Source organism: Labeo rohita, chromosome 5 (assembly GCF_022985175.1).
Source record: "Labeo rohita strain BAU-BD-2019 chromosome 5, IGBB_LRoh.1.0, whole genome shotgun sequence".
Taxonomy (NCBI): domain Eukaryota; kingdom Metazoa; phylum Chordata; class Actinopteri; order Cypriniformes; family Cyprinidae; genus Labeo; species Labeo rohita.
Genome location: NC_066873.1, coordinates 2,993,181 through 3,010,235, shown reverse-complemented (window position 1 = coordinate 3,010,235; position 17,055 = coordinate 2,993,181). Strand labels below are relative to the sequence as shown.

At 39.0% G+C, this 17,055-nt stretch overlaps 1 protein-coding gene across 1 annotated transcript; it reads left to right on the top strand.

Moving 5' to 3' along the window:
* The first annotated feature begins 10,512 nt into the window (after positions 1-10,512).
* LOC127166195 (serine/threonine-protein kinase pim-2) lies at positions 10,513-12,999 on the top strand. Its single transcript, XM_051111304.1, has 6 exons — positions 10,513-10,615; positions 11,557-11,651; positions 11,755-11,805; positions 12,117-12,495; positions 12,585-12,761; positions 12,892-12,999. Exons 1-6 carry the CDS (start codon positions 10,513-10,515, stop codon positions 12,978-12,980), a joined length of 894 nt encoding a protein of 297 aa, XP_050967261.1. The 3' UTR covers positions 12,981-12,999.
* Positions 13,000-17,055: the final 4,056 nt, after the last annotated feature.

Genomic DNA, 17,055 nt, shown 5'->3' with positions numbered 1-17,055 from the left:
TATAGAATATACTCTTTATTCTGTATAACCGATTGTAAATTTTATTAATTTATTTTATTTAGTTTTTCTTCTGATTCCCTTTTCTTTGTATAGTTAAATATTAAAAAGAAAAACATTAAAATATTTGAAATATTTTGAAAAATGTGTTTAAATGAACAAATAAAGTATGGGAAAAATATCTAGTGTAAATAATGTATAAAGCCTAAATGCATGAATATTGTGTTGTGCTGTAGTGAACAGCAGTGCCTCTGTTTGTACAGAAGCTGATGCAGTTCAGAGACTAGTTTAGTGTGCACCAGAGTGTGAAATACTGTAGAAGACGCTCTAACCAGTGGCAGTTTCAGCTTACATAATCACTCTCACAAAACACACATCTCATTTTATTAAAATGGCTCACTTTCTGCAGCTATATAGCACAAAGAACACTACAGTCATATGCCATAGTATGTTTCTAAAGCTGGCAAAACACCAGAGAAATTCAAGGGTAGAATACATAAAAACCCAATGCAAATAAACATAGCTAACATGTAACACATGCATCTGGGTATGCACATAACATACACTAATCTGAAGTTCAGTGGTTTTGAATAAACAGAGACTTTCTTATAAGATACTCTTATCAAATTAATGACATGTGCATTCTTAAAAGAATCATAGTGGATTATGCAGTTCAACAGTAACCGAACAGAAGAGAGGAGATGACCATAGTAGAACTGGTGTAGAAAGAAACCACGGCAGAGCTGAAGACTCTCATAGGAGACCACAGAGGAAGAGTCCAAGGCGGAACCGGCAAGGTGAAAGAACCTGGTGGAGCCAGAGAGATGACGATTCACGGGCGGAAACCACGGAGGAGCAGGAGGCATGGAGGACCAGCGTGAAGTCGTAGTCCCAGAAAACCAAGGTTTGGTTGAAGAGTCATGAGGCGGAGTGATGAATGTATCCTAAAAGGGAACTGACTGACTGTCTTCAGAAACTTTTGATGGCGTTTCATTTAAAGGGGTCCTATTATGCAGTTTTTTTTTTTTTTTTATAGAGTCTTGATTTTGTTTTGGGGGTGTACTAGAAAATGTGTTTATGCTTGGTGGTTCGAAAAACATTCTTTTTAACAATTTACATTATTACAATACATTTCTCCCAGCCTGTCACAAATGGATTGATTAGTTCCAGGTTTAATGAAGGCCCGCCTTCCGAAAAACAATATGTGTTGTGATTGGTAAGCTGTCCCACTGTTGCGATTGGCGAACAGCTTAGACAGTGTTTCAGTACTGCCATGCCCCACCGTCCCACGCAAGTTCCATGTACAACTGTCAACGCAAGCTAGATTAGAGTGATTCTTACATTTTAACTATGGATATTTTTCTTACAAAAACTCGATTCGCTACAGGAGGCTTAATTGACCCCCTGGACCCATGTGAGACACTTTTTATTGTGGATGGATGTATATTGTTGTATATTGTTGACCAAGGCATAGCCGGAGGGACGAGGGAGCCCGGTGGAGCTGGTGGGCCGACGGGCAATGGTGGAGACAAGGGAGCTGAGAGCCAGGGTGGAGCCGCAGGGTCAGAGGGCCAAGGCGGAGTCCGGGACTCTGAGGCTGGAGGCAAAGACAAGAGATCCTCCAACCATGACGCCGATGGAGACTGGCAGATCCGCGGCGAGCCCACCGCACAGATGGTGGGCTACGGGGGGAGCTTAGAGGCTGTCAGGACACAGCGGTGGCAGAGCTGAAGCAGCAGGGCTGCTAGATGGAAATAACTGAGGGAGGGTGTGTGGGAAGACAAGCAGGTAGACAGTTTAAGGTAGACAGATTGTTCAGGGCAGGCAGGAAGTTCCATTTCTATATCCTTAGTGAAATCAATCAAATCTAGTTCCATATTTAAATGTCCCAGATCCAGACATTAATCACCCTCAGCGACGGTGCATTGGGCATTGGGCGCCCAACTATAACATCCACCGTCGCGGGCACTGTGTCTAGCTCTCGCACCAGGTCGGACTCGATAGGCTTAGGCTCCGTAGCGATCTCTCGTGCTGTCGCTCCCATTGGCGATGGCTCTCATGCTCTTGGCTCTGGCTCTCCATCTGCGGTGAGCTCGGGCTCTGGCTCCGTGAGTTGGGGGGTGGGTTGGCTGGACTCTGGGTCTTGTTGCGAGACATCTGCGAGGTGTGGCTGAACTAGATTGCTATCCTCCTCCTCCGGGCAAGGCGAAGCGGAGTTCATCGTCCAGTTCACACCTAAACCCCTCCATCAGGCAGACGTCGTCGCAAGTGGCACGGTGGCAGGTGCCGACAAACTCCTCCATGTAATCCTCCAGGTCGCTGCTATTCTGGAAGATGAAGATCATAATTCCATCCAGAATGGTGTTACCCCTCCTTGGGGCAACGTTAATTGAGGCAAGGTCCATGGGGGCAAAAGAAAAAACTGGTGAAAATGAAAAAATAAAATGCAGGGGGAAACTCGTCTCTTAAATGTTCTTCTGTCATGACACGTGTTGGATGAATGCACTCGTACAAAGATAACGGTAAAATCCAAAAGTCTTTAATATAATCCACCATGAACTTACAGGAAGACAGCAAAACACATGCACAATAGATGAGACCGGACACAAAGCATAGAACAGAAACAACTTATAAAGGGTGGCTAATGAAACACACAGGTGAAGCAAGTTAACTAATCACAGTGAGGGCAGGAAGAACCAAAGATGGGAACAAGAGGGAGAAACCAACATAAACAGTCATAGGGTAGGTGTAAGGAGGGATTTATTGTCCCAATAAGGTGGCATCCATTTAATAAATTGAATTAAAATGATAATTTACACTCAATATGTTACTATTGCATACTGTTTTCTAATGCACTACAATACTTAGATGCAGATAACTGCCACTATTTGCAACAAGTAGTATAAATACCAGAAAATCCTGCTAGGTGTGAACAGATTCTATAGCTATCTGCACCTAGTGGTGTAAACATTAAGTGTAACAGGAACTTGAATATATAAACTGCCTCCTCATTTTAAAACACCACTGCACACCACTGCTGTAAAGGTATTTTTACTAGTTATAATGCTATTGAAGACATCAGTAATTCTATTTTCACTAGTTGCAAGGGCACCTGCCTTTGTTGATATCGATAATTACTTTATTACTAGTAAAAATGTGAATATCACAAATTCAGTTGTTACTAGTTAAAATGTTAATTCTTGATATCTGTAAATGCATTTCAGCATGTTACATTTGTTATTTCTGATATCTGAAAATTATTTCTGATATCTAGCTTTCTTACTAGTAACAATCACATTCATGATATCAGAAATTAACATTTTTACTAGTAGCAATTTCATCGTTGATATCAAGAAAAGACATTTACACTAGTAACCACGTGATTTCTGATATCAGAAATAAGGGCTTTTACTAGTAATTGTATTTCTGATATGTGGAAATGGAATTTCAATTAGTAAGAAATCAATTCTTGATATGAACAACTGATACTGAATGGCAGCCTATGGTGACACTAGTTGAAATCTAATTCCTAATTTGAGGAATTAGTATTTTAACTAGTGAAAACTGAATTGTTGATATTGTTAGATCGCTGTCTCCATGCCTAGACAATTAAGATCCAGCCCCGGACGCCAGATCCCATCAAAAAATATCAGTTTGTCTTCAAAACATCTTCTAACATATCTACATGTAAAAGGCAGGTATTAAAATTCTTAGAATGCAGCCATTACCTTTGAATGAACTCTAAATCTCCGTCTGTCTCCTCCTGGTAAGGTTACTCCAGAGTGAATATATGCTGAAGAAAATCCCGCCTCTGTAGATTTGAAATTTACGGAATTAAGCTGCAAACCACCACGTGACCCCAGAGTGCATTGCCATTTACAGCATTATGCTGTATTATAAGAAAAACAGCCCACTGCTGTAAAATATTGCTGTAATTTTTACAGCTCCCTGGTTCTGGGAGTCCCTATCTGGCAGCTAGACTGTGTGACATTGGAGTTTCTCTCATGCCTTCTTCATGTTTTAAGACCGTTGCCATCTCTGACAGTCTCAGGGTCATCCCTCCTGCCTGTATTGTCATCTGCCCTGTCCCTCTGTTTAGACTGTCATCCTCCCTGCTGTGTAGTCTACGTCTTGTTAATAAAATCACCCTTGTCTGCTTATTTGCATCTGGGTCCTGTTTCTTGCAGATCCCTGACAATCAGAATTGTATAGGCCTGCATTTGTAAATTTTATGTATGTATGTTTGTGCGAGTCTTTTATGGGTGTGTATGCACGCATCAAGTTTAGATTTTTATTTTTAAGTGTATGTGTGGATCAAGTTTATATGTATATGCGAGTATGTATAGGTGTGTCTGCATGCAGCAAGTTTATATGTATGTGCATGTGTTGTAGGTGTATATAAATTTTCTTTTAGATCATACAATATTTTTTGCTTTTCTCCAGAGCTAAAACATGTATCCTCCACTTTGGTGCACTGTACTAGAAACAAATCTTCAGTATACTACTATATCAGCTTTTACAGTGCCTAACTGGAGCCAGAAAACATTTGGTTTATTGAAAGTCATCAATTCATTATCAACCATTTTATTGCCATCTTTATGCATCATGCACTGGCAAAGCTGAAAAGTAGGTTTAAAGTGATATTCCTCTACATTTATGAGAACATATATGCCGTATTGTGACGTTTGTTAAGCTATGTAAGCTAATTCCTGTTCCTGGCCCAGTTTTGTAACCCTGTATGATCAAGGAGAGGCAGCTACAAAGAAGAGTAATGGGGAGGAACATTGGACAGGTTTGTATGTCACTGGATATTGAGCACGACTCCGGCCTGCAAACACACTAAGGAGTCTAAAATCAAGATGGATGGGTTTTTGACATTATTATTTAAGAAGAAAAATGTAAATATTCCAAACCTGCATGACGTTATTTCTTCTGTGGAATGAAAACGGATGGGAACCAGGGACTGTCAAGCTCCAAAAATAACACAAGTAGCACCACAAAAGCATCATAAACATAGTTTATATTCCAAGTCATCTAAGTTTAGAAACAGACCAATGTTGTTTTTCAATAAAATGTTGCCTACTTGACAGCTTTGGTCACTGTTTGGACATTCTGCAAACTCCTTTTGTTCTACAAGACAGACATGAAGGTCAGTAAATTATGACAAAATTGTATTTTTTCATGAAAACCTTCAAATTCCCTTTAAAGAAAAAGTTCACCCAAAAATGAAAATGTGCTGAAAATTTACTCACCCAAAGTGTAGATGAGTTTGTTTTTTCATCAGATTTGGAGAAGTGTAGCATTACATCACTTGCTCACCAATGGATCTGCTGTAGTGAATGGGTGCCGTCAGAATGACAGTCCAAACATCTGATAAAAGTATCACAATAATCCACAATTAATCCACACCACTCCAGTCCATCAGTTAACATCATGTGAAGCCAAAAGCTGCATGTTTGTAATAAACGATTCAATCCAAAAATAATGGCCAAAATATCCCTGATATTGCTTTCTCCAGTAAAAAAATTGTCTTATCTATGTATGGTAGATCATCCTGGCCTAGAACCTGTTTGTTTAAATGTATTCTCCCTTCAGAATGCATTAAACATCTACAGGGCAGACTATGGCCCTTTAGGTCTACAGGGAATAGAAACGTAAGTTGTTTTTTTATGCATTTGAGTCAATTGTTTTTATTGTAACATGACTATGGAGCAGAGCATGAAGTTCCCTTTGGGACACCGTTCATCTTTAGTGTAATTTTTTTAAATATCACATACTTACATAACATTTTATGTCAAATACCAAGTACTGAACAGACAGGGCACTGTTTGTACTAACATTTATTGACTGAAATACAGAATACCATAGAGGTTTTTAATCAGTTATTCTACAGAACAGCAGGAATGTAATAATTAAACTAAATAACTTTATTTTTACGAAAAAAAAATTGATCTTCTTTTTATGTCTCAGTCGTTACAGGTTTTTGGCCTACAGGAGCTTCGTCAGCTGGTGTTGGGGCTTTCTGGGCCAAAGGATCAGGGTGGTGCTGCCCTCCTGTGTGGTGCGACGCATAAGAGCAGAGTTCCCTGATTCTCAGGGAAGGTATGTGGGCTTTAGACCTGCCCTCGATTAAATCTATTGATGTGGCTAGCTATCACTGACAGTTTGTCTGGTTTGTGAAACTGGGCTGAGAGATCCTCAGGTATGGAGATCTTCAGGATGTCATCCACAAATGGGGTTGGGTCCACCAGAACTTTCTCAAAGGTAAGTTCCAACAGCTTGTCCACATTGTCTTAAAAAAAAATATTGTAAATAGTTTTTATTTTCAAATGACTCTGAAGCAGTGTTGCACACTTGTCACTTTATGGTTTTAAATGTTACATTGTTTATAAGGTTTAATTTTGTAACTGTACTTTAATACAAAAGTTATTTCTCTTCTGCTGGTGATATTATGCCTGTACATAGAATGTTTATTTTGTATTTAAATAAAAGCTTGCTGAACTCACAGAAGGTTGGATCTGCTTTCACTGGCTTTGCAGAGCATTGTCCTTTTTTTTGTATTTTGGAAAAAACACCTTCCAAGAAAAGAGAAGACAACACTCCTGGGTGCAAAACGCAGAATTACGCTGTGGAACGCTTCGAGGGATGAGGTCTGATGGTGAGGGCTCAGCTTCTCAACATCCTTCAGAATCCTCTTGTTTGTGAGGACCTTCTCTAATCGACAGAAGGCAGGTGTCCCTGGTGGGAATAGTACAACTTATTAAACTTTATATTTAAAAATAAGTAATCAAACAAAACAATAATAATTAAAATTAAAATTAAAATCACAGGAAAAGGTAATGTCTGTCATATGCACATAGACACATGATTTACATTGACTGTGCAGATATGGTGGACATACCAGCTCTCAGCCACTAGCTCTTGTCCCTTGAAGTGCGTTGCGGATGCAAACAGGTCTTTCATGTGTGTGTATATCTTGGACATAATTAAGAATTGAAGTCCATTTGGCGACTTGCTCTTGCCCTGAGGAAGAAGAAGCTGCTGTCCAATATATGTGGTTTTTTATACTGCGAAGCCACTTATGCAGTTTTTCAGTCTTTGCTCTGAGCAATCTTCAGCAGTTTCTTGGAGACTCCTAATAATACAAACAAACAGACTGTATTTCAGAGATGCACAGAGATACAGTATGTATTGAACACAAATTAATATTTAAAAAAAAGACAGACCTTGCCAAAGGTATGAGTTTCATTCATAATGTTTAGTTATGACAATTTCCTTCTCTAATTAAAAAATAACCAGTCTGTGACACTATGAAGTCATTATGCACAAAAACCCCACCTACACACACTGGAGCTAATACCTTTTTCTATGTGCCACACATCGAAATACTGCGTGATGTTGGCCTCCCGCAGGAATTTTTGTACTTGAGGGTGCCGGTCTGTAACAATACTGTCGAAAGTCACACCGTGTCCCCTCAAGAGATCAAGGCTCCTCTTCAGACCCTCTTTCGCCATGTTGTTGCTCCCTCCGACTTCATTACTCTGATTAGAAAAGAAAGGGCAGATATAAGCATGGTTGACAGTGCTTGTACTTTTACATTGTTATATGGTATATGCACAACATTTTGCAACAGTCTGTATTTTCTGACTCACCTGAACTAGCTGCACATCAGTAATACTGCTGGTCCTTAGGTCCATCACAGAGTAACTGCCATACTTGGCTGAATGACCTTTACAGAGAAATTTATTGTGTTTACTTTTTATTACATTCTGTATATCCTTTTTTATTATTATTGTTTATGCTTAGCTTTCACAGTAATCTCTAAACTGAGACAGTCGTTGAGCATTTAGTACCTGGTGAATCAGCCCTCAAGTCACCGCCTAGGACAATGTTCTGCTCCTGACTGAGCTGCTGCAACATGCCATCCTGTGCAGTCTTCCAGCTATGTACAATTGCAGGCTCTGTGTACCTCTGGGCATGACTTCGAAAGGTGTCGTAGTGGATCAATTTCAGTTGCATTGCCCTGAATATCTAAGGTCAGAAAAAGAGGAGTCTTTCTTTTAGTATGGCTTCAGGGATAGTAAGTTAATTTCTTTATGTCCAGTGTGGTTATTTGTGATATTTAATGCTACAGTAAATTATAGACTAGACAGGGTAATTCTTACAAACCTACCTTTTGAAGTTTGAAGAAAGAGGCACCACTGGCATACACTGCAACAGAAAGTTGGAGGTTCCCTGCAGGAGTGCTTCCTAAAATTGGCTGACTGTTCCATTTTCTAAAAAATTACAGTGTGGGCACCGTTGTTCCACAGCAAGGAATGTGCCAGCCGTTCTTCTCTGCACATCGGTAACACGGTGACACACAGGACACTGCTCAAAGAGCTGCAGCAGGCAGTTTTCATAAACAATGTATGTTGCTGTCTTATAAGCCGGCTGTGAAGATTCCATTCTATTAGAGTAATAAACACCACATTAAAAAATGAACAAAATTCACATATCATACTTAAAATATTTTGATGAATGCAATCCAACTGAATATAACATATTTACAAAATCTTGTCACTCACGTCACATCTGTTGGCTCAGTCAAAGTTGTGACAGAGTCAGCTGGATCGTATGTAGAATCCATAGGCTCTTCCACATTTACACTTGAGCTGTCTCCAAAAGGGTCCTCCTCCTCCTCCTGTTCCAAGCGAGATCTCTTATTTGGCCTCTTTATTGGTGTTGATGATAGCAGTGGTTGTGAGGAGACAACACCAATATCTGGCCATAACGTAGTTGTCTGTGTGGCTATGTTACATAATAGTAGACATTTTACTGCAGTGAAAGAATATAAACTTTTAAAATGACATAAAAATCATTACTTACAAGTACCACAGAAACTGAATAAATTGCTTAACACCATACAGGATCTGGATCAGCAAACCTGTGCTTTTGTAGTGAGGACGTAGAGTTTTTATTGACAGCTGGGAGCCAACTGTGCACAGTTGTGGTGTGTCTGTCTGGCAGGCCACATGTTGCACCTTGGCCAATTCTTCAGATGTGCTCTCCTAAACAAGAGCAAATAAGTGATCGGTTAACATAACTAACCCCGTTGTAATATTGAAATACATAAATGTGAGTAGTTATGGTCTCATATGCATATGCAGTTGCGGGCTGTAAACACTATTTTGCAGGTATTGCATTAAAGTTTCCATTCTTAATGCAATTATAACTGATCCAAAACGATTTACTTCTCACTCGGGGTGGGTCTATGCTAAAACACCAGTGTCTATCAACTATTGTGGGAGCGGCCTCTGTCGGTGTGACGCCACACCGACAGACATTTGAGAATGGCTTGATTTCAGAAGGGGCAACTTATTTTATTAAATTAAAAGAAAACTACTGGGTGGATCTTTATCATGTGTACACACACTCCCAACACACATTTCAGTTCAAACAGCTTGTAAAAGTGCTTGTGGCACCCGATGACCCCTTTAAGATGAAAATACACATATAACTTCACACACACACAATCAAGTTAAAGTCCATTGGTATGCAGGCTGGTGAACAGGTTGGTGAACAGCAGCACATGCACACAGACCAGTGCAGTGTTTGACTTTGGAAACCTTGAGTTTTGATAAATAAAATTACAGATCAGAACTCTGATGCATAAAACCCTCACTTTCACGGGATTACACTGACTGCTGAAAGAAGCAAGTTCTGTTAAATATTATTCATAAAACTGCATTAAAGAATGAGCTGGTGATTAAATTCGGAGGCAAATGGTTTTGGTTTGGTGAAACTGGACATTAGGAGAGCAAAGAGCAATTTTCATGTGGATTTGAATGTACGGTTTCTAAACAGAGTTGACTGTAGTGCACAGCAGTGATTTCACACAGTAAAAACATCAGTTCATATGCTAGAGAAGAGATACACACAGTAAAACCACAGACTGCACACGATTAAATCAAATCTAAACAGATTACATGTGAAATAGACGCCCTCTACTGGAGAAACTGGAGACACAACGTGGTTAATACGGCTACAAAAAGTTATTTATGAACTCTTATGGTCTTATATTTATATTATATATACATAATTGTCATTTTAAACCTTACAAAAATAGTAACAGCAACTCATACCAATAATATGAGCATTCATACATGCAGCAAATACAAATTTTAAAGTTTTTAAAAATGATTTAATCGAACGAATATACTGCTATTTTGCATGATGTTGTATATTTTATAAAATACTGGGATAAAGCATTTTTATTAATTTATAATACATATTAAAGTTTCACAATATTCTAACAGACTTTGTAATATTTTATTTTATGTATTATATATAAAGTAAACGGGAATCCTTAAGAAAGTTATGAGACGCTCCAAGACTTATGACGCCATAGAGCGCGTTCGAATAGAACTCGCGGGGTTTATAAAGAGCCTGACATTCTTACATTCTCTGTGGGTTTGTTGTAGTGGTCAGTGAGTTTTCACAGTGATGGGACAGAGAGTGAACAAAGTGATGCCGATGACTGTTGGTGAGGTGTACGAACAACATCCTAGTACACCCCCAACACCCAGCACCAACATGGCGGTTCAACATCCTCATCCTTGCGATGAGACCCCTGTTGGTGCTGGAGGAGGAGGAGGAGGAGGAGGAGGTGGAGGAGGAGGAGGAGGAGGAGAGGAGGAGGAGGAGGAGGAGGGAGGAGAGGAGGAGGAGGAGGAGGAGGAGGAGGAGGAGGAGGAAGGAGGAGGAAGGAGGCAGGGAGAGTAAAGGAGAAAAGAAAGAGTAAGAAGTGGTGGCAGAGGCTTCGCTCTTTCTTCAGAGCTGCCAAAAAACACCCAAAGAGCAGCTCAGGTCAGGGAGAGGTGGAGCAGCAGCAGCAGGATGATGATGGAGAGAAGAGGAAGGTGGCATGGGCTGGAAGAAGTAGTGATGGTAAATGACACATCCATCTTATGAGAACATTGAAAATGTAAAAACTATGTAAAACTATCAGTCCCTTATACACAATATCAAAAACACACATCGGTACACATAAGCATGGTCTGATCTTTACTCTGACATGTTAAAACAAAATGTCTGTACTAATATATGTCAAACTATAAATATTGGTAACACTGTACAATGTGGATCCATAATTTAATGTTAGTTAATGCATTAACTAACATGAACAAACAATGGATATATTTAGTAAAGTATTTATTAATCTTTGTTAATGTTATTTAATGAAAATAGTGTTAGTTCATGCTAATTCACAGTACATTAACTGATGTTAACAAGCACAACTTTTGATTTTTAATAATGCATTAGTAAATGTTGAAATAAACATGAACTAAAACAGATGCTGAAGAAGTATTGTTCATTTTTAGTTCATGTTAACTAAAATAGTTAATGAATTATTGTCAAATGTTACCAATTATTCAGTATAGTCTCTATTAATTAATTAAAATACAGTCATTAAAACTAGTCATGTATGAAAAAGAGTTGATTTTTAGATTAAATACAGCATCTCACATCACAAGACACTGATCTCATGTGAAATTTTGTCATTGTATCTTTTAATAGACTACATCTTCAGCCGCTACTCTGTGGGCGATCAGCTGGGGAAAGGTGGATTTGGTGTGGTGTATGAAGGGAGACGCCTGGAGGATGATCTTAAAGTAAGTGAATATTAATAACACATTACCAAGATAGTAAATGTTTTTCCTCTAAATCCTCTTAATGTATCTTAAATAACTAATTAAATATTTTTTTGTTCATCAGGTGGCTTTGAAATATGTCACGAAGACCGACGACATGGAATGTATAGACATTGTAAGTACCTACTGATTGTAAGAACCTACTGATAAACAGTACAATACAGTATAAAAACAGTACAATTTGTTTTCTTTTTTTGTATTGTCTATGTGATGTATTATGTTTGTATTAAGTTTGTTATATGATGTTATTGTCCTACTTCAATTGCCCCTTGTGGGATGTTGTTAAACTTAAACTTAAAAACAATATCAAATGTCTCATATTTATATTAATCACAAATTAAATTTAGTAACTGGTCCAAGGCTCAGCTAAATTCCTATTTGAGAAACCACCCACATGTAAGCATCATAAAAACTCAATTCCTCTAGCCCGATCATCCAGTCCCCCTTCCTAAAGAGATCGCCCTCACCTTCCTGGCGAATAAAGGTCACAGAGTGCCAGAAATCATCAGGCTGCTGGACTGGACGGACCACCCTGACCACTTCGTCATGGTCCTCGAATGTCCCTCTCCCTGTGAAAATCTAGTAGAGTTCATGAGGCGTCACGGTGGAAGCCTCGACGAACACACAGTGCGGCAGATCATGTGGCAGGCGACTAACGCGGCTCACATGTGCTGCCTCCGCAGAGTGCTCCACCGTGACATCAAACTGGAGAACCTACTGATAAACAGGGAGACATCCGAAGTCAAGCTGATCGACTTCGGATGCGGGGACATTCTGAGGATGTCGCCGTACAGGTCCTACCATGGTATGTATGATAGAATTCATTTCTTCTAATAAATACAGAACAATCATTCTGCATTAATGCAGAATCATACAAACTCCGCTCTCCTCCAGGCACAGCAGCGTACTCGCCTCCAGAGTACTACAGCAGGGGGGAGTACTGCGGCTGGCCAGCGACGGTCTGGTCACTAGGGATTTTGATGTTTGCCATGTTGTGCGGACATTTCCCTAGTGACTTTGACCTGCACCTGCTGCAGTACAAGCGCTGGTCCAAACCTGGCCTGTCAAAAGGTGAGACCTTCATCACAAAAAAATTAATAATTCAGAATCATACAAAACATCTCACAGCTCAGAATAACATGATCAAATAGAGCAGATGTGTAAGATAATAAAATAATGTCCTTCCCGTCTTCCTGCACAGAATGCTGTGACCTCCTCAGTGCTCTCCTGAACGTGAAGCCAATCCGGCGAATTGGCTTGGGGCAAATCAGGTTCCACAACTGGTTTTAGGTAGAGAACTGTAGATCAGCTAAAACGAATTACAGGTAATATCCTCATGGGAAGAAATTGTGAAGGTAAATCTGTTTTTCTGTTTCAGGTCGTCTCATATGACCACTCCAGTTGGCGTCTCTCATGCAGCTTTGCGTCTTGCGGGCTGCAGCGGGAGACGCTTCCATCCCTCCTCTCGCCTTTGCGTCTTGCGGGGCGAGCAAGCCTTGTGTAGCGTCTTGCGCCTTGGCTTGAGGAAGCAGTATTTGCGTCTGGCGGTACTGCTTCCGGGAGGGATGTGTACATATTGTATATATATGTACATACTTCTTTTGGTTGCCCCTTTTTGTTTGTCCCATCATGACCACTCCATTCCTGAGGTTCCTGTCACAGCATGCCAGAGCTCTCAGTCTTCACCACCACAATGACAGAGCTCCCATTCTCTGCCACCATGCAGGCCAACTGCTATGGCTCCTCCACACCTGTCATAGGCATCACAACAGTGTCATTGCCTCCTCAGTCCACAGTCACCCTGGGCTCCAATTTATCAGTCATCCCAATTTAAGCCCAGAGGTTTCTGTCATGGTCACCTGGTCCCAGAAGTGCCAGTTAGTGCCACATCCACATAACAGAAGTTCCTGTTACAGCTGCCAAAGAGGGTCCTGTAACGGGCACCATGGTCTCCAAGCTCCTTACCATGTTAGCTCGGTCCCAAAGCTCCCTGCCTCAGAGATTCCTGCTACAGAATTCAAAAGAAATCCATTCTTCTTTAAACAAATGATTAAAAATGAGTTTCAAAATGTTCATATATGTGTATATAAAAAAATATATACATTTCTTTTATTTAAAAAAACAGGGATCATACACATTAACAGTGCACTTCAAAGTGTCTACTTCAAGAAAAGAACAATTATATTTTGACAAATTTGGTTTTTAAATGACACACATGACATGCAGTCTTATACAGGTAAGTGATCTAGAAAAAGTTGTATAATTCTACATTAGGGAATTGTTCACAGTTCAACAGTTGTCAAGTATTATTTATGAAATACTATTATATATGACAGATTACAAATTGTAATCAAATTTTGATTTATAGATAAGAAAACAGTTTATTGCACAGCAATAAAAAATTCCAAAAATCCATCACGTAACTGCAGGGATGTGATGCGTCAGGAATAAACACTAAAAAAAAAAAAAATCAGCAAAATGGTATTTTACCAAAATAAGAGGGATCATACAAAATGCATGTTATTTTTTTATTGACCTAATTAAGATATTTCACATAAAAACCGTTTACATATAGTCCACAAGAGAAAATAATAGTTGAATTTATAAAAATGACCCCGTTCAGAAGTTTACATACACTTGATTCTTAATACTTTTATTACCTGAATGATCCACAGCTGTTTTTTTGTTTGTTTGGTTTTTTTATGTTCATGAGTCCCTTGTTTGTCCTAAATAGTTAAACTGCCCGTTGTTCTTCAGAAAAGTCCTTCAGGTCCCACAGATTCCTTGGTTTTTCAGCATTTTTGTGTATTTGAACGATTTCCAACAATGACCGTATGATTTTGAGATCCATCTTTTCACACTGAGGACAACTGAGGGACTCATATGCAACTATTACAGAAGGTTCAAACACTCACTGATGCTCCAGAAGGAAAAACCATGCATTAAGAGCCGGGCGGTGAAAACTTTTGAATGGAATGAGGATGTGTACATTTTCCTTATTTTGCCAAAATATCATATTTGTTTAATTTAGTACTGCCCTTCAGAAGCTACAGAAGATACATGTTCCACAGAAGATAAAATAAGTGTATGTAAATTTTTGAACAGGGTCATTTTTATAACATTTATCAACTATTATTTTCCCTTGTGGACTTTATGTATACGTCTTTTATGTGAAATATCTTCTTCAGGTCAGTAAAAATAACATGCATTTTGTATGATTCCTCTTATTTTGGTAAGATAATTAACATTTAGCAGATTCTGCAAGGTGTATGTAAACTTTTAACTGCAACTGTAATGGTTGAGATTTAATAATTATGTTTCACTTCAATACAAACTGTGTCTCAGATGTTTCTCCCAAAATAAGAAAAAAATAAAACTTGTGTACAAACTTTGGTGTCTTTGGCCAAAGACACCAAACTGACACTGAGCAGCAGAAATAATTCCTTTTAGGCCAAACAAGCAGGTCACAGGACATGCAACTGCCAAATGACAAAATAGAGCACCAGCAGCACTGCAGCACCTGTTGCAATCAGTTTTGAAGCTCACTTTCCTGTAAGTTTCCCCTGGCCCCTGTTGAAGAGAGGGCAGTGGAAATTTATTATTTTTTCATCATGGATTCCCTAAACAAAAACAAGATCTTGCCAAACTTACCACAGTACACCCTCAGGACCTCAAGACTGGCCATGAGAAACAGTAGACACACGTCTAGAGGAAGTCGGCCATCAGGATAACTCAACACGTAAGCTGTCACAAAGACAGTATAAACCACAAGTTATTCCAAATCCCTAACCATATGCATGAGCAACAGTACTAGTGATGACTGACCAAACACCACTAATGACTCCAACAAAAAAAAAAAAAAAAAAAAAAAAAAAGTGTTTAAGACTTAAGAGTACTCTTGTGAATGATCATGGAGTGGGTGAACAGGAAGTAAAACAGACTGTATGCTGCTGAGAGATACAGCAGGATTTGGAGCAGCACTGATGAGAGCTGCTGTCAATTAAGGCTGAAAAAGTATTCTTTGGAGTATCTTATACATGAATATGCTGCTATGGTAAATGTAATTGTTAAATAATTATTATGGATTTTAATTGAGTTAACAAACAGGATGCAAAAAATGCATTTTAAATTTTAACATAGGGAAGAATGAATATCAATTGAAATGAAAAGAAATGCATATTACTGTAATATATAAAGTATATGTAACTAGTAAAAGTAAATTTGCCAAAACTGGCTTTGAATATTGAATGTTGAATGTTTATGGGCTAGATAGATAGATAGATGATAGATAGATAGATAGACAGATAGACAGATAGATCTATCTATACTCTCTAAATTGCCTAAATGTCACAATTAGTCCAATAATATCTACATAATGAAGGACACTAGTATGTTGACCCATACTCAGGAATTTGTGCTCTGCATTTCACCCATCCAAGTGCACACACACAGCAGTGAGTAGTGAACAAACACACACACAGCAGTGGACAGACAATGCTGCAACACCCAGGTAGCAACTGGGGGTTCAGTGTCTCAAGGGTCTCACCTCAGTCGTGGTATTGAGGGCGAAGAGAGTGCTGGACCTACAATCCCTGCCGGACCTGAGACTCAAACCCACGACCTTTGAGTTACAAGTCCAACTCTTTAAACATTAGGCCACAACTGCAAATATCTTTATAGAAAAATCCTAATACTGAACATGAGTCAAATTTTCCCCTTACATTTACATTTAAACTAAATTATTTAGTCTTAGCAGATGCTTTTATCAAAGCGACTTACAAATGAAGACAACAGAAGCAATCAAAATCAACAAAAGAACAATAATATGCAAGTGCTATTGTAGTGTTTTGAGCTTGACTATTCCAGCAAACCTTAATTTTCCAAGAAATAAATTGTATTTATTTTCTTTGTTATGTACATGTCTCTTCATACATAACACTAATAATAAACTTATAAGAGTATATGGAAGCTGTGTATTTATGTTTCAAAATAACATATTGAGTCATCAGATGCCCATTTTCCACAAGTTGATATGATTCTTTAGGGTCTTAATGAAAAGTCTATAATATACTTTGGTTAAAAATTCTCAATTGTAGTGTAAAACAACACCCTTTTTACCTTGCCAAAATCAGCTCTGCAAAAATCATCTTGTTCTGGTCGAGGTTCAGGGGCGGACTGGGACAAAAATTCAGCCCTGGCACTGTAGCCACACCAGCCCACATTACCACACCGACACAGCCCCACCCACGGACACGCACATTCACTACTTATATTGGTGTACAGATGGTGAAGTAATATAAGCAGTACCATATGTAATAGATATTTAAACATTTAATGTTTGTGACTGGAACAAAAACAACCCGTT

Coding starts and splice junctions, on each gene's coding strand:
- LOC127166195 (XM_051111304.1), top strand. CDS start 10,513: ATGACTGTTGGTGAGGTGTACGAACAACATCCTAGTACACCCCCAACA. Junction 11,806..12,116: donor ACATGGAATGTATAGACATT/GTAAGTACCTAC, acceptor CAATTCCTCTAG/CCCGATCATCCAGTCCCCCT. Junction 12,496..12,584: donor GCCGTACAGGTCCTACCATG/GTATGTATGATA, acceptor GCTCTCCTCCAG/GCACAGCAGCGTACTCGCCT.